The sequence below is a fragment of the Perognathus longimembris genome, chromosome 12 (genome assembly GCF_023159225.1).
Source record: "Perognathus longimembris pacificus isolate PPM17 chromosome 12, ASM2315922v1, whole genome shotgun sequence".
Lineage (NCBI taxonomy): Eukaryota > Metazoa > Chordata > Mammalia > Rodentia > Heteromyidae > Perognathus > Perognathus longimembris.
In genome coordinates, this window is record NC_063172.1 from 32,802,103 (window position 1) to 32,827,016 (window position 24,914).

The 24,914-nt window shown below is 41.1% G+C and overlaps 3 protein-coding genes across 5 annotated transcripts in view; 2 read left to right on the forward strand and 1 right to left on the reverse strand.

Moving 5' to 3' along the window:
* The window catches only part of Tp53inp1 (tumor protein p53 inducible nuclear protein 1), a 37,809-nt gene extending 33,790 nt beyond the window's left edge, over positions 1-4,019 (forward strand). The window contains exon 6 of the transcript XR_007212844.1: positions 4,009-4,019. The gene's annotated coding sequence lies outside the window, so the exon portion shown is untranslated. The remainder of the gene's footprint in view (positions 1-4,008) is intronic.
* Positions 2,243-14,728, forward strand: Ccne2 (cyclin E2). 2 transcript variants are annotated; one of them, XM_048359158.1, is made up of 12 exons: positions 2,243-2,272; positions 3,432-3,471; positions 3,558-3,654; positions 3,743-3,799; positions 4,924-5,075; positions 6,415-6,550; positions 8,045-8,191; positions 9,904-9,999; positions 10,577-10,711; positions 12,261-12,372; positions 12,830-12,987; positions 13,384-14,728. In XM_048359158.1, exons 2-12 carry the CDS (start codon positions 3,458-3,460, stop codon positions 13,495-13,497), a joined length of 1,218 nt encoding a protein of 405 aa, XP_048215115.1. In that variant the 5' UTR covers positions 2,243-2,272; positions 3,432-3,457; the 3' UTR covers positions 13,498-14,728. The 2 variants fall into 2 exon arrangements, with proteins under 2 accessions (XP_048215115.1, XP_048215114.1); XM_048359157.1 differs by lacking the exon at positions 2,243-2,272 and adding an exon at positions 2,511-2,563.
* The window catches only part of Ints8 (integrator complex subunit 8), a 53,765-nt gene continuing 43,547 nt past the window's right edge, over positions 14,697-24,914 (reverse strand). The window contains exons 22-27 of one of the 2 annotated variants that reach the window (XM_048359156.1): positions 23,163-23,266; positions 21,033-21,083; positions 18,635-18,708; positions 18,486-18,550; positions 18,330-18,373; positions 14,697-14,894 (exon numbers count right to left, since the gene is read on the reverse strand). In XM_048359156.1, the coding sequence (XP_048215113.1) occupies positions 14,778-14,894; positions 18,330-18,373; positions 18,486-18,550; positions 18,635-18,708; positions 21,033-21,083; positions 23,163-23,266 (455 nt within the window). In that variant the 3' untranslated portion in view covers positions 14,697-14,777. Of the gene's footprint in view, positions 14,895-18,329; positions 18,374-18,485; positions 18,551-18,634; positions 18,709-21,032; positions 21,084-23,162; positions 23,267-24,914 lie in introns of those variants that run through there. The other variant, XR_007212843.1, reaches the window with a different exon arrangement.

Here is a 24,914-nt window from a genome sequence, read left to right on the forward strand (position 1 = left end):
CTCTTTTAATACAGTTGGACAGGGCTAGGAATGTGGAGTGCTTGCCTCCCGGGTATTAAGCCCTGGGTTCGATTCCCCAGCTCCACATAAACAGGAAGGCTCAAGTGCTAGAGTGCTAGCCTTGAGCAAAAATAAGCCAGGGACAGTGCTCAGGCCTTGAGTTCAAGCCCCAGGACTGGCAAAAAAAAAAAAATACAGTTGGCTCTGTTCACATTAATAATCAAGGTTATAGTTAGATACATTTCAAGTAACAGGTGCCTTTTTACAATTAACTTATGGTCGTTTACCACACAATACTCAGATTAATCCCACAAATGTAAATGAGGCTCTAGTTTTTAGTGTGTATCTATATGACCTGGGGCTTGATCTTAGAGTCTGAGCACTGTCCCAGAGCTTTCTTCCCCCCCCCTCCCCTTAAGGCTAAAACTATTACTGGGGCCAAAGCTCCAATCCTGAATTATTTGTTGATAAGAGTCTCAGACTTTCCTGCCCCAGCTGGCTTTGAACAACAACCCTCAGATCTCAGCTTTCTGAGTAGCTAAGGGTTACAGGCCTGAACAACCAGTAGCCTTCAGTGTAGTTTTCAATATATTTTGAAGATGAGACATAAGGCTGTCAGGCTCCTCCAACATACCCTTGCTGAAAGAAAACACACCCCACCTACCCCTTCTCGCACCCACTTTCTTCCCATCAAAGGTAGGTCTCTAAGCTTTACAAGGTGACAGCGGTCTGAGTGGCTGCAAAAGGGAGGCGACTCCTGCCTTGCACAGAACCATCATGAGCATAATAAATGTATGAAGATTCTGGGGCTGACAAGACACAAGGTCTTCTTCGGATTACAGGTCATCCTAGGCAAAGCTCATGACTAAATTTAGGAAACAAAATCTTTGGCTGGCGTCATTAGACAGTCCTAAGGATGAAAACAGCGAGTGTGAAAAATGGACTTCCCTCGCAAATCAGAAAAGCATTGGTTCTTTCTAGGTTCTGGGCCCTTCAGGAGCAACACAGCGCAAATAGAACGGGCGTGAAGCCAGGGTGGGTCTGGCGAATAGGCCTGTGCAAGCTGCTCTGCGTCCTAGGCCCACCTACTGGCTCATCCTGGGCTGGCTGGGCAAAGAATCGCCCTACCGCCCGCCTCCAGCCCAGGCCGTCCCAGGAAGCCGGGTCCGGGCTCCTCCGCCCCGCGGGGGTGGGGTGGGGGCTTTGTTCCGGGAGCTGACTCCCGCCACAAAACCAGTGTGCGGAGTATCTCCCGCATGCCGCACTGGCGCCCTAGGGCAATGACGGCTGGGGAGTCATCTAGGAGATCCCTAAACTTAAACACCTGATAAAGGGAGAAAAAAAAAAAAAAAAAACTACACGCTGGCCGCCTGCCAGTAGCGCTCGGAGGCGGGTGGCTCCCTCCCGCGCAGGCGGGGCGGGCGGGCTCCACTAGGCGCGCTGGCGGTGGGGCGGGGCCCCGCGAGCCCGGGAACCGCACGCGGCGGCGACTACTCTCCCCGCCCATCCAGGCCCTCCACGGGCCCCACGCACCCGTGGGGATGGGGAGTGCTGTGGATTCTCCTAAGGAAAAGTGATTTAGTCTCAGAGCCCGAGCGTGTTGGCAGCTGGGGAGGACTAAGGGGACGGTGCGGCGAGGCGCGAGGGTTTCCCGCGCGGGGCCTGCGGGGTGGAGGCTACGGAGCAGGAGGAGGGAGGCGGGCCGGAGGAGTGACCCGTCCAGAGAGAGGGTGACGCGGCCGGAGAAGAAGCAGAGGGCAGAACGACTAGGATGGGACGTTACCTCAGATGACAGGTTGAGGAAGGCTTCCCGAGCGAGGCCCCCCCGGGACGACGGAACCGGCTCCGACCTGTCCCCAGTGCCCGCGGTGTGGAGCGGCCGAGCGCCGGGAGCGCACGTGGTCCCCGAAGCGCTAGGGCTGTGTTTACATTCCGCTGCCTCTCCACGTTGTACAGCCGTCCTCGGCTGCCATTGGCCGGCTCGTCAGCCGAAACCTCGCTCCGCCCCCGGAGGGCGGGGCCTCCGGCTCTCCGCGTCTCTGGGGAAAGACTTGGGTTCCCCCAGGACTTAGCGGGACCGCAGGGTGCACCCCGGGGTGGCCACTTTCCGACCACCCTTGACCCGTCGGAGTCGTCTCCCTAGAGCCTGGCGCCGGGCTGAACCGCAGCCTTGACCTCCCCCCACCCCGAGAGTGGCGGGTTACAATGGGCGGAGACGGGAGCGAACTGGCGGGAGATGCGGGAGCTGAGCGGCGGGGAGTCGGCCCCTGAGGTGGAGCCTCTGGGCCACCGCGCGAGCGCGCAGGCGGGCGGGGGGAGCGCGGAGGCGGTGGGGCTCTGGCCTGGGCGCGCGGACTCTACGGAGCCTCGAGGCGCGCCGGCGCACACTGAGGGCAGGGCGCGGCGCGCGGGCGGGTTGGACGGGCGCGAGGGCGGGGGAGGGAAGCGCGCTGTCGGAGGTGTCAGTCTGCGGCGCATGCGTGCGGGGCGGTCCTGGCCCGGCCTATATATTGGGTTGGCGCCGGCGCCAGCTGAGCTGAGCTGTGCGGTAGCGGGTCTAGTGGTGAGTGAGAGCTGGGCTTGGGGGCGAGGGGGCCGATGCGAAAGGAAAGGGAGACCCACTCCATCCATCCATGGGCGGGGGTCTTGGGAGAGAGATGGGGGAGAATGGGGGTCAGCGTGGAGAACTAGGTGATTGAGAATAATGGGTCCCCGAGTTCCGTCCAGGGCAGGGAACCAAGCAGGGAGCCGGGAAGCGACATAGGGGGAGGGGGGTGTCTCCCTAAGTGAGAAGCCACGGAAAAGCTCCTCATCCGGGGGCTTCTCCTACTCCCATTTGGGGGGTTCACCCCGTGGGAGAATGGATGGAGTCTGGGTCGCCTTTACCGGGAGAAAAGTCCCCAGCAGCCCAGTGTCCTTTCATGAGCTCTCGTTGCCCTCGCCCCCAGCCCCGGGTGCAGTTGGGGTCCCGCGCCCTGCAGCGGGCGGCGCCCGGGGTGGCCGGGAAGGAGGGAAAGGAGCCGGGAGGACGTGACACCAGGCTGTTCCTCCGCCCCCTGCCGCCCCGCCGCCGCCGCCGCTCTCCAAATTGGCGCGGAACCGGCTTCTCCTCGGCCGCTCGCCGCCGCCACCCCCTCCCCGCCGCTAGCTCGGGACCCGGGGTGGGAACTCGACCGGCGAGAAGGTGGAAGACCAGAAAAACTCGTTCAGGGGAAACCGGCTTCTCGGTGCCACGCTCGGGGTGCTTGGTGGATTTTTGGAGTCTCGACTCCCAGGTGTACACGTATTTGAGGAAATGCAGGCCTGAGAGCAAAAGGAATGACCATGCGTTAGCAGTGCTGAGGGAGACTTTGGCTGTCACCTCTCATCTCCACTTGGAGAATATGGATGACAATTTCCTTGACCTTGCTTTTTCTTCTCCCCCATTCTAGAGGCGTCATACTCCTAAAAGAAGAGAATGTCAAGACGCAGGTAACATTATTTGTCTTGAAAACATGTTTCAAAATTGCTGCTTTTGAAACCTTTGACTAAACTTCCTTCTCACAAATTCACCACAGTAGCCGTTTACAAGCTAAGCAACAAGCCCAGCCCTCACAGTCTGACTCCCCCCAAGAAGCCCAAATCTTCCAGGTCAAGAAGAGAAAAACAGCACAGGTGACCTAAGGAGAAATAGGGAGGGAAGGAGAGGAGGGAGTTCCTTGTTGGGACATTAGTTTACAAAATGGTCTTTTCTATTTTCCAGGATGTCAAAAAGAGAAAAGAAGAGCAGGTCACCAAGAAACATCAGTATGAGATTAGGGTAATGCAGATCAGGGCTGGGTGGGTTTGGGGAGAAAAAAGGGCTGGGTGGGTTTGGGGAGGAAAATGAAAGAGAAGGTGAATAAGAGTTAGAATTGTGTCCAATGACCTGCAGTACAAAGGTTACCCTGATTCATACTTTCATTGCCCCAGAGGTCATAAGGAAGGAGGATTTCTTTTGTTTTTTAAAGCGCATGAATCCTACTACAGCTGCACTGTAAGTTTGCCTGCAGCAGCTAGTTCCTTTTGATAAATCTCTGCCTCTTAGAGCTGCCTGGTGTACCAGGGCCCGCCTAATCTGTCCAATATACTGCTCTTTGTTCCCTCTCAGACTATAGTAGAGGGTCTTAATAGCTGCTTTGGCATAAATAGGATGTGAGATCACTTGACAGCTTGGCATCAAGCCCTTTGCTACCTCTTCTTCCTATGTGTTGTTCAGAAACCAACATTAAAAAAGGGGCCTCATAAGCCTTGATTCTATTTTTAAAGTTTTGCTCTCAAATACTGGAAAAGACCTAACTTTAAGAAGATCTTTCCAAAGTGCCCCTGTTGATATTTCTTAGTACAGAGAATTGCAATTTCTTTTTTTCTTTAAAGTGATCGGCATTTTATATTACAAATGCTTTTTGTTATTCTCCTTTAATACCCGATATCTTGTATTACCAAAATTGTGTTGTCTAAAACATGTAGAAAGATCACTAGTGAACTATATAAGCCCAGTGCCAGTGTCTCATGCCTGTAATCCTAGCTACTCGGGAGGTGGAGATCTGAGGATTGCTATTCAAAGCCAGCCCAGGCAGGGAAGTCTATGAAGACTATCTCTAGCTAACCACCAAAAAGTTAGAAATGGAGCTGTAGTTAAAGTAATAGAGCACCAGACTTGATAAAAAAAAAAAAGCTAAGAGACATTCAGACAACATTCAGGTTCCAAGAGTTCAAGCCCAGGTACCAGCACACACAAACAAAAAAGCTGTATGGCTCTTAAAATGAAATGTTAATGTAAAATTAGCTAGATTGCCACCTTCTAAGAGGCTGGAAATATTAGCTTTCACTTATGAAAAATCCAGACAAGGTAAAGTTTCTTATTGTATAAATAAATGTCTTTTTTTTTTTTTTCAATGACAGAATTGTTGGCCACCTGTATTATCTGGGGGAATCAGTCCTTGTATTATCATTGAAACACCTCATAAAGAAATAGAAACAAGTGACTTCTCCAGATTCACAAATTACAGATTTAAGAATCTTTTCATTAATCCTTCACCTTTGCCAGAATTAAGGTAAGAAAAATTTCAGCAGTTGGTTCAATGATGAAAATGTTGGACAACTCAAAACAGTGAAACATGTTATCTTTTACCTTAGTAATAGAGAAACTTGCAAAAACTTGCTTCTTTTATCAATAACTTGGCATAAATCATTTTATCTGAGAATAGAGCTATTTGCAAGTACTGTGGTTATTTAAAACCTGATTCTATAATATTTTCATTTGCTTATGGAATACTACAGACTTAGCAGAACTCACTTCTATAATGGCATTTAAATAATTTTTCTAATATGACATAACACAACAATATTTTCAATTGATCCATCAGCTCTATTCCTTACCAAGTTTACTAAGACCTATTTTTTTCTAGTCTAAGACATGTAGTGATGTAGTGTGTTTTATATGAAAATCAATGGAATCATCTACTTAAGTGCTTATGCTGTATTCCCTAAATTCTTTTCTTTTTGGTCCGTCCTAGGACTTGAACTCAGGGTCTGGGAACTCTCCCTGAGCCTCTGTGTGCTCAACGCTAGTGCTCTACCTTGAACCACCACACCACTTCTGGCTTTTTCTGAATAGTTTGGCAAGAAAGTTTGTGAGACTCTTAATCTCCATTAAGGATCAAAAAAGCCAGAACTGGAGCTGTGGCTCAAGTGGCAGAATGCTAACTGAGCAATATAGCTCAAGGACAGCACCCAAGACCTGAGTTCAAGCCTCAGGACAATCCAAAAGAAAAGAAAATTAAGAAATCTTTTTCTGGTGGTAAGATCTGCTTTCAAGTTCTAGTAGAAAGTTGGATTTTAATATCTGAGAGGTAAGCCATGCTGGTGGCTCATATCTGTAATCCTATCTACTCAAGAGGCTAACATCTGAAGGCTGTAGTTCAGAGCCAGCCCCGGGAAAGTCCATGAGACTTTTTTTTTTTTTTTTTTTGGCCAGTCCTGAGGCTTGGACTCAGGGCCTGAGCACTGTCCCTGGCTTCTTTTTGCTCAAGGCTAGCACTCTGCCACTTGAGCCACAGCGCCACTTCTGGCCCGTTTTCTGTATATGTGGTGCTGGGGAATTGAACCCAGGGCCTCATGTATACGAGGCAAGCACTCTTGCCACTAGGTCATATCCCCAGCCCCTCCATGAGACTCTTATCTCTAATTAGCCACCAGAAAAGTAAAAGTGGAGCTGTGGCTCAAAATGGTAGAGTGCTAGCTTTGAACAAAAGAGCTCAGGGACAGTACTCAGGACCTGAGTTTAAGCCCCACAACTATATATATATCTGAATGTTAGTTATGCTGTGTAAACAGCTTGTATACTGAGTAGATCACCCAAGTGAAATGACACATTTTCTCCTTTTTCTATAGCTGGGGATGTTCAAAAGAGGTTTGGCTAAACATGTTACAAAAGGAAAACAGATATGTACATGACAAACATTTTGAAGTTTTACATTCTGACTTGGAACCACAGATGAGGTCAATACTTCTAGACTGGCTTTTAGAGGTATGTTCCACCAATAAAAAACTTCTTTTATATGATGGATAAACAGATGTTTTCAACTCTTGTGCTTTCCATGTACCCTCACGATATGTTTCCAACAAGTAGTCCAAAAAGTGGAATATGATGATGATCTTCCTAATAGTAAAATCAGAAGTTGGAGGTGTATGTATCTCAGTGATAGTCTATGTGTACCTAGCAAGAAAGAGTCCCTGGATTCAATTCCCATCACCAAAATAAAACAGTAAAATCCTTAGGACATAGTCTCTACATATAATCCAAACTCAATTCTTTTATGTGTGGATATTGCTGTGTACTAGGCTTTGTTTTAGATGTTGAAGGTATTCAAAAAGGAAGAAAATGTATAGTTGAATAGGTTTTGAATACTGCTTGCTATACAAGGATACTCTAATATAGACACTTCACATTTCCTCTTCTGTATTACCAAAATCAAATTATGAATCTAATTTCTATACTCTAAACCATAGGGATTTGGATACCCACAAGTCCCAAACTCTAGGTTCTGTGTAGGTTCTCTGTATAATGTATCCATTCCTTTTCCTTTTGGAAATACATTACACCAACTTAAGGGAATGATAGTAATCCTGAAATCCTGTAGATCTGTGTTAGTATTTTCCCTCAGGCCCCATTTCCTTTCTACGAGAAAAGTCAAGACTACATAATGTCCAAGAAATTGTATATAAATTACATTTTGGTAGTCATAAAGGTCATTTAGTTTTGCCGTTTTTCATTCTTGGCCCTAGAGATTAAACACAGGAACAAGGCAAAAATGCTGACCTACACGCCTAGTGATTGTCCTATTCGGTGTTTCTATTTTTCCTCTAAATATGACTGTCTATGCAAAACCATACAAAATATAATAAATCTAATGTTAAAATCATAATTATTCTTAATATATTTTTCTGCCTTGGAATGCAAAGATGAATGGACATTTGAAAATACTGGCTTATTGCCTTAATAGCTTAATATTCTTCATTTTAAAAGATGTAGAGAGCTGGGAATAGATTTAATATAGTTTATTAGAAACTCAGATTTCTGTCCTGTTTCCTCATCTTCAAAAAAGTGGATAGTAGCACCCATTTTGTGAAGTTATTCTGAAAAGAGTCATTTTCCTTTATGGCTCTGGAGATCTTTCAGTGTAGAAATAACATACACTATTATTAATAATAGTGAAACATTAGGGAAATTTCTTGTAAAGTCAGAAGCAAAAGACAAGATTTTGTTGTCAATGTGAATATCCTATATTCTTAGCCAATGTAATAGAAGATAAAAAAATAACCAATAAAAATGTGAAAAAAATTGTAAAACAACAAGAATGGCAATAGATTTATCAATACGTGTTGTTTTTTCTTTATCACATACTCTGGCATACTAAAAAGCAGTTTGGCTTAAATGTTTTCTAAAGTCTGGCATGTGAAAGGATTTTCAAATTTGGAGAAATTCTGAGTATAACATTTGAATACTTGGATTCTTCTTTAGGTATGTGAAGTATATACGCTTCATAGGGAAACATTTTATCTTGCACAAGATTTTTTTGATAGATTTATGTTGACACAAAAGGATATTAATAAGAATACACTTCAACTCATTGGAATTACCTCATTATTCATTGCTTCCAAACTTGAGGTAAGTTCTTAAATTTCATCTATAGATGTATTTGTTTGAAATCAACATAGTAATCCTAGTGGATAATATCATTTTGTAACTCCTCAGAAAAGATAAATGCTTGTGTCCCTCAGTACATTTTCAGGATATCACAGTTTAAAGCCTGGTGCTGGTGGGTCATGCCTGCAATCCTGGCTACTCAGGAGATTCATAGTTTGAAGCAGGCCTGGACAGGAAAGTCCCTAAGACTTATCTCCAATTAACCATCAGAAAGCCAGAGCTCTAGTGGCTCTAGTGGGGTAATGTTAGCTTGAGCAAAAAAAGCCCAGGGGATAGCACTTCTGCCCTGAGTTCAAGCCCTAAGACTGGCACACTCAAAAAAGTCTTCAGTTAAGTTCTAGGATTAGTATCTAGGTAAAATGTTTGTTCCATGGTCCATTCTGCCAAACAAAAGCTATCAATGGCTGGGCAGTGGTGGCTCCTGCTTGTAATCCTAACTATTTGGGAGGCTGAGATCTAAGAAGTGGTGTTCAAAGCCAGCCCAGGCAGGAAAGTCCATGATACTCTTATCTCCAGTTAACCGCCAGAAAACAAAGTGGTGCTGTGGCTCAGAATGGGTAGAGCACTAGCCTTGAGCAAGAAGAGCTCAGTAGGGTAGCATCTAGGTCGAGTTCAAACTCCATGACCAACAACCACACACAAAAAAGCTATCAATGCAATGCTGTCTGTATACATAATTATTGCTCTTGGGTTCAAAAGAACACTTTGTAAAGGAACAACCAATCAAATGTAATAAGTGCTCTGTTGGGTTAGAATAATGGTCTGTCCAACTTAATGTCTGTCTAATGGTGCCATCCATCTTGTCTAACGTAACTCTTCTCAGGCCTAAGACTTTCCTTCCTCATAACCATATTCTACTTTGCTTAAATAATACATTATGAATACCAATAGTACTTTTTGCAGCTGGCATCATTTTGAGAGTAGAAGGATTGTGACTACTAATATTCTGAAGTGTTTTTCCTCCAAATGTTTTTGAGATTTATTATTAGTCTGTTTTCATATATGGCATTCTCTCTTCTGAGTCTTTGATCATTCTACTTATTTTATGAACTGCCTAAACATGTCTCATCAGCCAAAATATACAAATAATTTTTGTTGTGGAGGTACTGGGAATTAAAGCTATGGTCTTGCCCATTAAAGCTATGGTTTTACACTCTACTACTAAGCTGCATAGTAAGCAATCTTAAGCCAAGTTTGTTTTCTAACTGAATGGTTAAGATACTGTATGTTTGTTAACTAATATTCAAAGTCAATCATAGGAAAATGAAGCTTAGTAATAGATAGTACAGTTGCCAGTTTAGATACAAGGCATGAACAATATCTTAAATAGGGCAGGGGATATGGCCTAGTGGCAAGAGTGCTTGCCTCATATACATGAAGCCCTGGGTTCAATTCCCCAGCACCACATATACAGAAAACAGCCAGAAGTGGCGCTGTGGCTCAAGTGGTAGAGTGCTAGCCTTGAGCAAAAAGAAGACAGGGACAGTGCTCAGGCCCTCAGGCCCTGAGTCCAAGGCCCAGGACTGGCAAAAAAAAAAAAAATCTTAAAATATAAATTTTCTGTTATAGAAGCATTTTACTAGCCTTTATTATCTTGTGAAGTTATCTTTAAGACTGTGAAGCTTGTCTGGTTTGTGTCTCAACTGTGCTTAATTAAATATTCCAATTTAAAGGAAATCTATGCTCCAAAACTCCAAGAGTTTGCTTATGTCACTGATGGTGCTTGCAGTGAAGAGGATATCTTAAGGATGGAACTCACTATTTTAAAGGTAGTAGTAATTGTGTCCTTATTTCTATTTTTAACTTAGTAGTTATGTACTTGGTTACTGTAGTTAGGATTGAACCTCAAATACCACAGTATAGTCAAATCTAAGGTTTTAATATATTAGCACCTAGTTCTAAAAAGTTAATTCATCAAAACAGTGACATTGCTAGGAAAGTGGCTCCTGCCTGTAATCCCAGCTATTGGGGAGGTGGAGATTGCGAGGATTGTGGTTTAAAAGACATCCCTGATAAAATTAGCAAGACTCCTATCTCAACCAAGTCACTGTGGAAATATGTACCTATAATCCCAGATATAAGGGAGGGTGTATGTAGAAAGATGGTGGTCTGAGGCTGACCTGGGGAAAAACCCAAGGCTCTGAAAATAAAGCAAATAGAACTAGCAGTAGGCTCAAATGGCAGACTGCCTTCTTAGCAAATGGAGGCCCTAAATTCAAATCCAGTACTACCAAAAAAAAAATTATGTTCATTATGGCTGGGAGAGAAATTTACTTGACCTCTCAACTCTATAAATGTGGTGTATGTGTATGTTTATTAACAGCCATTTTTACATTTTATTAACAGGCTTTGAAGTGGGAACTTTGTCCTGTAACAGTCATCTCCTGGTTAAATCTTTTTCTACAAATTGATGCTGTTAAAGATGCTCCTAAAGTTCTTCTACCTCAGTATTCTCAGGAAACATTCATTCAAATAGCTCAGGTATTGATACTATTTTTGAGTATATGCTGATGTTAATTAATGATGCCTATAGTCTGAAACTACACTACACAACAAAATGCTTTTGACTACATAAAAACTTTTTTTTGGGACCAGTCCTGGGGTCTTAATTCAGGGCCTGGGCAATGCTCCTGAGCATTTTTGCTCCAGGCTAGAGCTCTACTTCTTGAGCCACAGCCCCACTTCAGGCTTTTTCGTAGTTTATTGGAGATGAGTCAAACTTTCCCTGTCTGTGTTAGCTTCTGTGATCCTCAAATCTGTCTCTCCCGAGTACCAAGAATTACAGGTGTAAGCCATGGGCAGCCAGCATTGCTTTGGTTGTTACTACTGTATGGTCTGGCTTTTTGCCCAGGTCAGCATGGAGCACAAATCTATTGCCTATGCTGGCCTGGAAACATAATCCTCCCAAACTCTCTCGTTTAGCTGGTATTACAGGTGTGCAACAGTTATTAGTTGAGATGGGGGGGTGGCCCAGGAAATCTTCCTAATTTATACTTCCCAAGAAGCTAGGACCACATGTGTGAGCCACTGGCATCAAGCCATAATTTAGTGTTTTATCTTGTTTCATTATATAAATGCAGATATTTTTTAAAAAAAATTGGGGAGAGGTGGCAAAACACTTCCGATATCAAGCCTTTTTATTTTTAAATGCCAATCCTGAGATGAACTCAGGGCCTGGGCACTATCCCGGAGTATTTTTGTTCAAGGCTAGTACTCTTAGCACTTGAGCCACAGCTCCACTCCTGGCTTTTTGGTGGCTAATTAGAGGTGAGTTTCACAGGCTTTCCCACCCAGGCTGGCTCTGAACCCAATTCTCAGTGAGCCACCAGCACCTGGCATGCATTCTTTTTTTTCTTACCCCTAGTCCTGGGGCCTGAACTCAGGGCCTGGGCATTGTCTCTGAGCTTTTTTTGCTCAACACTAGCACTCTACCACTTGAGCCACAGAGCCACTTCCAGCGTTTTCTGCTTGTGTGATTCGAGCCCAGGGCTTTGCTTGCTAGGCAAGCACTCTACCACTAAGCCACATTCCCAGCCCTGATGTGCATTGTTGATACCGAATACTCAACCTATGTTGACAAGATTTCACTTGCAACTTACTGTTTCTTCCCCACTCTGCACCAATCCCCACTGGTCTAGTCCTAACTTCTAATTGGGCTATAATCTATGGCATTTAAATATTAAGTTTTGTATCACTGGGCAGGTATCAACCCAATCTCTTTTGCACATTTTTACTGCTGCTTGTTCAGTTGTCTACGTACCACTTAACCAATTTCACTGATGTGAGACTGTTCCATTCTGGTTTGTCGTCCACTGTAGTCTAAAGTATATTTCTTGAAATGTTAATTTCTTAGATTTAAAAATTTTAGTTATTCGAATAATCAGCCTAGAGTAGTTAGTGTTCATCCTAAAGACACTTTATGACTTCACCTAGACCTCTCTAGCTGCCTCTTCTTGGATAAAGGAAAGGTAGGGCTTGTAGTGCTCCATCCTTCTGAATTACTTACACATTTTGCTTTTCCTTTTGTTAGCTTTTAGATCTGTGTATTCTATCCATTGACTCATTAGAGTTCCAGTACAGTATATTGGCTGCTGCCGCCTTATGCCATTTTACCTCCATTGAAGTGGTTAAGAAAGCCTCAGGTAAGGCTCTATGTATCTTGTTTTCTCATCTATTCACAACTTCTAGTGTGATTAGAATCTGTGAAGTAAAGCTTGCCACACATAAGAATTTTGCAGATTAGTGACTACCTTCCTTTCTGTTAGATGTACTTTATAATCCTCAAAGTATCACCACAAACAAATGAGGCCAAATGGTATGTAAATCCAACTGGAATGAATCCACACAATTACAGTTCTGCTTTATAAGATTTAATCCTTTCCATCTCATTTGTTGAACAGTGGGTAATATATTTTAAAGTTCTTTTGCCCTTTAAGACAGTCATGTTATAATTTGAGAGTAAATCTGTTGTGATCTACTAAGTGTATTGATTTTTTTTAATGTATCTTAACATTGGAGACAGAAGCCAAGTACATTAGGTATTATGTAAGGTAGTTTCTGATATACAACCTTTGTATTTCCCTAACTTTTAAAATCTAGGTTTGGAATGGGACAACATCTCAGAATGTGTAGATTGGATGGTGCCTTTTGTCAGTGTGGTAAAAAGTTCAAGTCCAGTGAAACTGAAGACTTTTAAGAAAATACCTATGGAGGACCGACATAATATCCAAACACACACAAACTATTTGGCTCTGCTGGTATGTTTTTTGTAGGGTTTTCTTGGTTTTGACCTTGCTATCAAGTCTTGAAACGGACAGTGGTGGTACTGTAAGATGTAAAGAATGGGCCAGGAATATGGCCTAGTGGTAGAGTGCTTGCCTCAAAATGTAAAGAACCAAATTACTCTGTACTAAATCAAGACTTATGAGATCCAATGCCCTAAGAGGTTAAAATATACAACACACAATGTTATATAAACTATTGAACCTTTAGAATATGACTTATCCACAGATGCAAAAATAGAGACCATTACAATGGGCCTGACTAGTCCCAAATAGCTACCAAAAGTCTGGCTTGACTATTTTACTTTGTCCTTATCTTAGCTACTAATTGCGGCATGGTTTTTACATATATATATATGTATGTATATATAGGAGGAAGCAAATTATGCAAACACCTTCAGAAAAGGAGGACAGTTGTCACCAGTATGCAATGGAGGCATCATGACACCACCGAAGAGCACGGAAAAACCAGTCGGAAAACACTAAAGTTAACAAAGCCAACAAGTTGGAACTGACCAAATTTTGAGCATAATTTCATACATCTCAACTAAAGAATTATAGGAATATAGTGTTGTGATTGCCAATTTAAAAGTTACACCGCTGTTGCTTTGATTTTAAAACCACTTAAAATTGGCATGAAAGAAATTAACTTAGTTTCTGGATTAGCTGTTAAACAGCAGGACTTGTTTACAGAGATGACTTTATTACAAGGTTACTGAATAGAAGCCTGCCACGATTTATGCCATGGCAATTATGGGTTTTTGTTTAGGAATCCAGTGTTACTACAGTTATCTTGATAAACTAGGAATTTTATCATTGGAGTTTTGGACATCTGCTCCCTTACAAGGTAGGTAAGTGATACAGTACTTTGAACCTAGCTTTTAAAATTCTCAGAATTCCTATCTTGACTAGTGCAATCTGCTTAGTGAAAATAAAACTTAAAGTTGTTTACAAAGATTTATTTTGTAATAAGGTGACTAATTTATCACAAGTGCTGTAACAAGCTATGATAAAACTTGAATTTTCACAAATGGTGAAATTTTAATCTGTAAGCTAGTATATTTGCCTTGCAATAACACTTTTTAAATCAATATGGCTTTGGATGAACCTGATGTTTAAACTTCTCTTTCTAGGGGGAGAACCAAAGAAAATAAAAATAAGTGCTTTGTTCCTACTGGGGCTTTGGCAGATAGGTTGCTCTAGAATAATACACTTTTGAATATCGTAATTTGGGTTAAAAACTTCAAACTATTTATATGAGAACGTCACTTTATCATTCTAAGACATCCCTAAGAATTTTCATTTGGCTAAAGTTTTATTTATGTTTGCAAAACTGTTAAGATCCATTTTAAATTCCTACATTATGACACAAAAATAGTATCGTGATAAAAGTTTAACACTTAACCTAAAATTTATTTATTTAAACTTGCTGTATATACATTAGCTACTTCATGTTCTAGCTTAATCATTTTTAAAGAAATTTTAGCCATGTGAACTAGATTTAATTAGAAAAAGGTAGTGTAATTACACTAGAGTGCTAGCTTGTTGATAGACATGTGAATCTGTTCTCCCTTTGAAGAAATTGTAAATGTAAGCTATTGTTATGGTATGAAGTCTTCTGTATAGTTTGTTTTTAAACTAATGTTTCAGTATTTTGTCTGAAAAAAAACCACTGTGTACATATGTATTATATAAATGTAATCTTTTAATACTGCTTTTTAGCCCATTGTTTAAAAAATAAAAGTTAAAAAATTCTAAGGAAATGCTTAAAAGTAAAGTTTTGCCATTGCTTGGAGAAACTTCTTTTTCCTTCTCTGTGCTGCCAGCTGTAACACTTCTTCTGGGTTGCTTGCATTCAATTCTGTCTGGCCGATGGCTTTGATCTTCTCAAAAGAAAAGTGATTTTATTAGAGGTCTGGTCAAAATATAAATCTTACTAGTATACGTAATATAAAGCTATTTCAAGTTAAATGATTAACTGAATGTAAATGTAAAACTCAAGAACTATGAAAAACTTTTAACAATTAACTTCAACCACTTTTAAGGAAAAGATTTGAACCACAATTTACCATATAATCAATTGGATTTTATTACATTAAGTTCATCTACATTTTCTTCCTAAAAATATAGAGAGCTCTCTGTTAATCTGTCAAGTTTTATCATTAAAGCTACAAAACTGAAAATCACAATTCATATCATAGGACCTCATATTTTTAATGTGCAAAAGGAATGAGCTGGGCTGGGGATATAGCCTAGTGGCAAGAGTGCCTGCCTCAGATACACGGGGCCCTAGGTTCGATTCCCCAGCACCACATATACAGAAAACGGCCAGAAGCGGCGCTGTGGCTCAAGTGGCGGAGTGCTAGCCTTGAGCAGGAAGAAGCCAGGGACAGTGCTCAGGCCCGGAGTCCAAGGCCCAGGACTGGCCAAAAAAAAAAAAAAGGAATGAGCTGCTCAGCACATGAACATATGAGAGTTGCTTGAGCTATCATGGCTTAACTCTTCATGATTGAGAAATACTTTAAGTTTTCTACTACGAGAGTATTTAATGAGAACATAGTTTATATCACTAAGTACTAGCCAGAAAAACAAAGGCACTGAGGAGACGGCTAAAATTAGAGACTTCTGGTAGTGGTATGTAAGAGATACTGAAAATAATCAAAAAACAGCTCAAGCACAGTTAGCTGAAGCTCTAAACATGGTTTATCAACAGCCTACTTCAAATGCTTAGAAACTGAAATACAGAGCTCCTTGAACCAGTAATGATGCCAAGTGCACATGGTATTTGCTGTTCTCTAGGAGAGTAGGAAAGGGAACATGGAAGAGCTGACAAATGGAAGAAAACTGGTCACAAATGCTGGTTACTCACACCTATAATCCTAGATATTTGGGAGGCTGAGAACAAGAGGATGAAAGTTTCAGGCTAGCCCAGAGAGAAAATTTCAAAAGCTCCCTTTCTTAACTCAACCAGGCATAGTGGTGCACATCTGTTATCCCCAGCTAACTAAAAACTTGCAATTGGGAACACTGGTTCCATGCTAGCCAGGAAGAAAAGCCCATCCTACTCCATCTCCACCAAGGAAAGTTAGACACAGTGGCACGTGTTTCTTGTTATCACAGCAACTATAGGAAAGAAAGCTACACTAGGCAGACTGCAGTTGAAGAGAAAACCCAAATGTGAAGAAAGGCCCTAACCTTAAAAAAGCCACTGAGAAAGGGCGGGAGGCCTGGTTTAGTGGTAGAATAAGCCTAACAAGAATGAAGTCTAAGTTTGAAATCGCAGTACAAAAAACAAAACTTGTCACAAACCTGAATATATCAATGATCATGAGAAGCACGGGAGCCAGGAAGTTCAAAGAACAGTTATTGGTAGAATGAGTTGTAGTGTAAGACCTCATAGAACAATTTTGGTTAACACATCTGGGTATGGGTGGCTGGTACAGATGACAACCAATGTGGCTGACGAGAGGTAAATTTATGATTTTGATGCTAAGTAGGGCAATAAGCCAGGAAATTAGATGAGATCGTAAGTATTAGTTTCAAAGGAGAAGGGGGTTTTGAAACACTCAATAGGTTAAAATGCCTCGCAAGAGCAAAGAGGAGTTCAAATTGTTTCATTACTGCCTTCTAAGTTAACTAGAAATGGGAGAATAAGTGGTCTCCAATCAAGGGGGCTAACTTCATGTTCTTATATGTGTATGTGTCAATACTGGAGCTTGAACCAGGGCCTTCAGCTATCACTTTGAGCCACACTTCCACTCCCGTCTTTTTGCTGGTTAGAGGTAAGAATCTCATGAATTTTTCTGTCTGGATGAGTTTAACTACAATCCTCAGATCTTAAGTTTCCCAAGTAACTACGATTACATACATGCAGCACAAGCCACCAGTGCCCAGCTAACCCTTGTTCTTTCTAAAAAAGTGTTATCTGTTTCCTCTTAATAGGCATACAAGCTAGTCTAAGTACACAGCTTTAGAAGACAATAGAATATACTTTCATTAACATGAATGAAAACAAAATAATCTGATACTAACTTTAAAATGTTAGGCAAAGAAATAGTAACATCTTAAATGTTCTGGCATGTGGTTGAATAACACATTATTCAGTAACCAATTATTGGGCAGCTATGATATACCAGGCACCACTCCAGTTACCTATACAAGCAAACCAAGTTAATTATCAAGGAGAAATAAAAGTAAATATATTCTATGTCAAATGTTGGTAAGTGTTACAAAGAAAAAGATTAAAATGGCGAATGAGACTTAAGAATAATTGGAGGAAGAGGGGGGTATGAGGGACAAGGTAAACAGTACAAGAAATGTATCCAATGCCTAACGTATGAAACTGTAACCTCTCTGTACATCAGTTTGATAATAAAAATTTGAAGAAAAAAAAAAAAAGAAGAAGAAGAATTGGACGAAGAATGGGGAGACACATTATCTAACAGGATGGTCAGAGAAGGCTAATCAATAATGGGACAACTGAGAAAAGGCCTGCAGGAATGTTCCTGAAAGACAAAATTCTAACAGTACTTAAGAGACTGAATGTTCTCAACATGTTTTGAGAACAGCAGGGATATTAGTGTAAAGTTCGGTAGTTTTGGGCTTTGTAGGCCACTCAACTTTATTATTTATTTTTGCCATTCCTGGGGCTTCAACTTTTTAAGGCCTGAGCACTGTCCCTGGGTTCTTTTTGCTCAACACTAGCACTCTACCACTTGAGCCACAGCACCACTTCCAGCCTTTTCTGTTTATGTGGTGCTGAGGAATCGAACCCAGGACTTCATGCATGCAAGGCACACTACCACTAAGCCATATTCCCAGCCCCGGCCACTCAACTTTATATGAGATGAGAATCTATTTGAAAATTCAGAGCGAAGAAATATTACAAACATTTTAAAATTAAACTGATATGGAATGGCTCATATTATAAAAATTAAAAACTAGAAGTATATTGATAACCAGCAGGTGCTAGTGGTGCATACCTAAAATCCTAGCTACTCTGACAGAGATGTGAGCATCAGTTTGAAGCCAAGCCAGGCAGAAAGGTCTGAAAGACTCAACTCCAATTAACCAGGAAAAAAAAGGCCAGAAAGTGGAGATGTGGCTAAAGGGATAGTGCATCAGCCTTGAGCAAAACAAGGCAAGAACAAAGGCTCTGAGGCTCAAGCCCTGGTACTAGCACCAAAAAAAAAAGGGGGGGGGGAGAGTATTCTTGCAGCAAGCAGGCACACAAAATCTTTTTTCCACTGACACAAATTTTAGCAATCATTTAATAGTCTGGAAAGTACATCTTTGAAGAAAGGGAAAAGGTAACTTACAGCAATTTGTCTTTTGTCCGTTTCTCCTCTTTTATGATGAAGATCTAAATGAATCAGTTAAGAATAAATCTGATAGTATTAAATATCATAATAGAATTCCAACTGTTTTGACAAAAATGCACCACTGTAACAATACATGTGCAGAGGGAAGGATACAAGTCAAGTATTCCAAGATGGTGACATCCCAAATGTAGTCATAGTAGGAATCCATAGCATCATGACTAAAAAACAGAAAGCAGTTAGCTCCTTCTAAAGCAGAAAATTCTCAACCTCATTTTATTTTTTATTCTTTAAAAAACTCCTACCTGTTTTGTTCCTGCAATGATTTAAAGGCTGTTTTGTAGTCAATTTCTCTGAGGAACTGACATAGAATTGCCACCTACATAAACAAAAAAATTTAAGTTGTCTATTTTGACTTCAGAAAGTATTTATTCTCATGTGAAGAATATATTCTTTACTATTCCTTGCTAATAATCACACTGAAAGGGTCAGCTGTGTAACAGGTTCAACCAATTTTAAGTGTGAGCAGCACTTTCTTCAGTAATGACCTAAATAACAACTCGAGTTTTGTTCACCTGATTGGAAAGCTTGAAAAAAAAGTCCATAAAATTGAACTGAAGGAGACAAAACTGCCAGCTGTCATGATACTCTAAGAGACACAGATAAACCTTTCATAGCTATGACGTAGAGAAGCACATTTGGGTAAAACTGAGTCTGCCAGTCTAGCTAACTAGAAAGCAGTGTTCACCTCTTTTAAAAAAAAAAAAAAATTAGAGGAGCTGGGTGCTGGTAGGTCACACCTATAATCCTAACTACTCAGGAGGCTGAGATCTGAGGATCGTAGTTCAAAACCAGGCAGGGCAGGAAAATCTGTCAAACTCTTACTCTTCTCTTTTTTTATTTTTTGGCCAGTCTGGGGCTTAGACGCAGGGCCTGAGCACTGTCCCTGGCTTATTCTTGCTCAAGGCTAGCACTCTGCCATTTGAGCCACAGCGCCACTTCTGGCCATTTTCTGTATATGTGGTGCTGGGGAATCAAACCCAGGGCCTCATGTATACAAGGCAAGCACTCTTGCCACTAGGCCATATCCTCAGCCCCTGTAAGACTCTTTATCTCCAATTAACCACAAGAAAACCAGAAGTGGAGCTGTAGCTCAAAGTGGTAAAGTGCTAGCCTTGAGCACAAAGGCTCAAGGACAATGCCCAGGCCCTGAGTTCAAGAGGGGAGTTGGAAACATGATTCATTGGTATAGTGCTCCCTAGCATTCAAGGGGGAATCTAAATTCAATCCCCAACATAGCAAAAAGACTTCAAACTAAAAATACACATTAAAAATTGAAAGTATTCTGATAAAATTCATATGCTATATCTTAAAAGTACATAAGTCAATGTTTAACTTTATAAAATTACTTAACCATCATTAATATCTAATTCTAAAATATTTTTATTACTCAACCCTCCCAAAGAAATCCCATACCCATTAGTAGCAAACTCTCCCTCTTTTCTCAAGGCTCTAATAACATTAATCTACTTCCTATCTCGATAGATATGCCTATTTTGAAATTTTGTACGAATGTAATCAAATATGTGGCCTTTTCTATGTGTCTTAAATTTGGCACAGTCTCTAAAGGTTTATCTATTTATGTGTAATCCCTTTTTATGTTTGAATCGTATTTCACTAGATAAACCATTTTATTTAGCCATTTACCAATTGAGACAAAGAAGTTTTTATTTTTTTATTTTTGGGGGTGGGTCATGGGGCTTGAACTCAAGGCTGTTCTTGAGTTTTTTTGCTCAAAGATAGTGCTCTACCACTTTGAGCCACAGTGCCACTTGCGGGCGGTTTTCTGGTGGTTTATTGGAGGTAAAGAATCCAAGGACTTTCCTGCATGGGTAGCTTCGAACCTAAATCCTCAGATCTCTCAGCCTCCAGAGCAGCTTTTCCTATTATTTAGCTACTGTGATACATGTGGACATGTCTTCAATTCTTTTAGGTATTTACCTAGGAATAGTATAAGGTCTAGGCAGATGCCCTGGCCGGTTTAAATCTCAGTCCAGTTACCCAGGTAACTTCCTCCTCCTCTGAGGTCACACCTTAATCCATCTGAACACACTCTAATCCACCTGGACACACCTCTAACCCCTGCCCAAGAGTGACTCTAGAGCCTGCAATACATGCCTTGGATGTAGCAGCCAGCCAGCAGTTCCACTGAATAAAGTTTTCTCTTCTGCCCAATACTACGTGGAGTTCTCCATCATTGGATGTCTACTGACTAACTCTCTAGAGAACTGCACCATTTTATATTCCAACCAGCATAATGTTTCCAGTTTCTCCATATCCTCACCAATAACTACTACAAGATGCCTTTTACTTATAGCCATCCAAGTAGGTATTAAGAGGCATCTTTCTGTCTTCTGAATTGTATTTCCCCCACAATTATTGTACAAACACAAGTATAAGAAAATACACATGAGAATGCTTCTTTTCCATTCTGGAGGTTTCAGGTCAATATTTCTAACTTATACTTTATTTCTAGTTAAAAACTCTAAAAATTTTTTTAATCTAAAAAATATGCCAAATCTTTAAACTTCATTAAGTAATTTTCATATGAAAAATAAAAGCTAACTCCCAGTCTAATGCTTTTCATATAAGCCCTAACATATTTCATGAAAATAAGCCAATATTATAATATTACAAACTAACCTGTGTATGGCAATTCAGCAAAGAACAACACTTTATCATTCTTTTTATTACCTATAAAAACAAAATTATGATTTATTTACAAAAACAGATTAACATGCATTATTAATGTACCACGCTGGTATAGGATATTAACGAAAGAGAAGCTGCTGAGGTGAGGGAGAACAGCTGCATATAGAAACTCTGTATTTTCTATTTGATTATGCTGTGAAACTAAGTGCTATTATTAAACACACACACATACACACACACACACAGGCATTGGTAGTTCACGCCTGTAATCCTAGTAACTCTGGAGGCTGAGATCTGAGGATCCCAGTTCAAAGCCAACCCAGTTAGGGAAGTTTGTGAGACTTTTTTTTAATTTTTTAATTTTTTTTTGCCAGTCCTGGGGGTTGGATTCAGGGCCTGAGCACTGTCCCTGGCTTCCTTTTTGCTCAAAGCTAGCACTCTACCTCTTGAACCACAGTACCACTTCCAGCTTTTTCTGCTTATGTGGTACAGATGAATTGAACCCAGGGCTTCATGCATGCTAGGCAAACACTCTATCACTAAGCCACATTCTCAGCTGGGAAGTCTGTGAGAGTCTTATCTCATTAAAAATCAGAAAACTGGAAGTGGAGCTGTAGCTCAAAGTGGTAGAGTGCTAGCCTTGGGCACAAAAGCTCTGGAACAGTGCCCAGGCCCTGAAGTCAAGCCCCCATGACTGACAAAAAAAAAAAAAAGAAAAAAAAAAAAAGAAATCCAGGTCACCCCTGTAATCCTGGCTACTCAGAAGGCTGAGATCTGAGGATCTTGTGGTTCAAAGCCAGCCAAAGGAGTGAAGTACTCAGACTTTTATGTACAATTAACTACCAAAAAGCTTCAAATGGAGCTGTGGCTCAAGAGGTTGAGTGCTAGCATTGAGAGGGAAAAAAAAAATGCTCAAGAAAAGCACTCAAGTTCTGAGTTCCAGCTCTAGAACATGCATCAAAACAAAGTGAACTCAGCCAATACCACTGACTTCTTGCCTGTAAATCAGCTAGCTACTCAGGAGACTGAGATATGGAGAATCACAGTTTGAGATCAACTGGGGTTAAAAAAATTCACTACAGTCCATCTCTTAAAAGCAGGACTAGGGGCTGGGGATATGGCCTAGTGGCAAGAGTGCCTGCCTCGTATACATGAGGCCCTGGGTTTGATTACCCAGCACCACATATACAGAAAATGGCCAGAAGTGGCGCTGTGGCTCAAGTGTCAGAGTGCTAGCCTTGAGCAAGAAGAAGCCAGGGACAGTGCTCAGGCCCTGAGTCCAAGCCCCAGGACTGGCAAAAAGAAAAAAAAAAAAAAAAAAAAAAGCAGGACTAGATGTATGTCTCAAATGAGAAAGTGCTAGCTTAAGCCAAGCTGAAAGACCCGAATTCAAATTCTGCTGGCACACTAGACTCTTATCTGCAATAAACTGCCAAGAAGTCAGAAACAGATGTGTGGCTCAAGTGGTAGAGTACCAGTTTTGAGTGACAAGGCCATGTGAGAGCATGAGGCACTGAGTTCAAGGCCCAGTACTGGCACAAACGGGGAAAAGAATATACAGAAAAAAAATGTTAAATCTTATTTCAAACCTCATTTACTGTATTGAAAATGTTCACTTAAGTTAATACTAGTGGCCTCAGAGAAAATAGCAGTACATATTAAGAGAAAATGAAGCTGGGTGCTAGAGGCTCATCCCTGTAATTCTACCATCCATTCCACCTAGCCACACTTCCCCCCTAGATAAGGCATGGCCCTTAGGTGGTTCAGCCCTTCCCTATGGCCAAGCATCATCTCGGCCAAAGGCCAGCAGTTTGGGAATAAACTTTTCTCTCCTGCCTGAATACTGTGTGGTGTTCTCCTTTACTGGCTAGCTACTTTAATAAACCTTACAGGGAGCATAGTAAAATAAGACACAAATCAGTTATGCACAGGTTGAGTTTGAGGTGTTTTAAGAAAATCAAAGTAGCAAGAGGCAATAAGAATATGGGCATTAAAAATCAGGACAGCAACCTGATCTAGACCAATAATCACATGTCAAGTAATGGCTAATTTCACTCAAAAAGGGGCTGAGAAAGAAAAACATGTAAAAAGAAAGAAGAAAACAAGTCTACAAAGACTTACCTGATCTGTATAAACATCAGGGGGCACTGCCTTATTAAAAAAGTCAGAACACACAGCTCCTGCCTGGAGATAATAGTGAAGTGCTGCTGAATACTGGTTTGTTGCTAAAGTAGAAAAAAGTAAAGAATTACTTGTCTATTTTTATAAATAGGAGGTGGAAGAAATGGCATCTTTTGTAAGAATTAGGTATAACTTCAGGAGTTGGCAAAGGCTGATTTAAAACATAGATTAGAATAAAACTTTATATTTATATTTAGAAAAAAAGCATCTTTAAAAAACATACCTTTTCTAAAGTTTTGTCTCCTAAAACTTATTAGCCAAAACTCTAGGTCTTATTTTTCACTAAATTTAGTTGTATAATACAAACCTGTAGACTCAAACTCTAGTACCACCAAAAAAGAGAAAAAAAATAGTAGTATGGAATTTACTATATGGAAGTATTTATTTCCCAAGTATCTACATTTAAAATGTATCCAACTGTTTTGAATCTGTATCAGAATCTACATATCAGGTTCAAAATCTCTAATCAGATTTTGAGGTCTTGATGATAATTTCTTTTGGTGATGGGGTAAAAAACTAAAAATTGCTTCAACATAATTTGGAAAGAAACAGGATAAAAGTAGTAGTACAGAAAAGACATTCATTACTGTTTAAGCTAAACAATAGATACATGAACATTCACTACACTCTTCTTTCCACCTTTAAATGCTAAACTTACTCTTTTGTTTGGTTTTGTTGGTTTTTTTTGCCAGTCCTGGGGCTTGAACTCAGGGCCTGAGCACTGTCCCTGCCTTCTTTTTGCTCAAGGCTAGCACTCTGCCACTTGAGCCACAGAGCCACTTCTGGTCATTTTCTATATATGTGGTGCTGAGGAATCAAGCCCAAGGCTTCATGTATACAAGACAAGCACTTTACCACTAGGCCATATTCCCAGCCCTGAACTTACTCTTAAAAAAAAAAAAATCAACTCATGCTGGGTGCCAGTGGCTTACAACTGTAATCCCAGCTACTCAAGAGGCGGAAATCTGAGGATCACGGTTTAAAGCTAGCCCAAGCAGAAAAGCCTCCATGAAACTCTTATCTCCAATTAAGCACCCAAAACCAGAAGGGAAGCTGTAGTGGTTCAAATGGTAGAATGCTAGGCACAAAAAAGCTCAGGGACAGTGCCCAGGCCTGAGTCCAAGCTCTAGGACTGGCTAGTGTATACGTCAACTCCCAAAACACTGATTGTGAAATGATACCAGTCAGAAATTTTGTCTGTATAGTAACAGAATATTGTAGAACTATAATATGAATATGAAAATTGTGCCACATGTACCTGACACATCTTTTAGGAGGGGAAGGTTGAGTGGGATACCATTTCCAAGGATACAAATTATAGCCAAAAACATCTAGAGAAATGTTGCAAAGTTTTATTTTACAAATAAAATTTATTTCAACTAAGCAACTTCTTGGATGTTATTCCTTAAGGATTTGTAAGCAACTTGGGATTAAAAAAAAAAAAATCCTGGGCTGGGAATGTGGCTTGGTGGTAGAGTGCTTGCCTAGCATGCATGAAGCCCTGGGTTCAATTCCTTGGTACCACATAAATAGAAAAAGCCAGAAGTGGCACTGGGGCTTAAGTAGTAGAGCTCTAGCCTTGAGCACAGAGAGGCTTAGGGGCAGAGCACAGGCCCTGAGTTCAAGCCACAGGACTAGTAAAAGAAAAATAAAATCTTGCCGGGAACCAGTGGCTCACACATGTAATCCTAG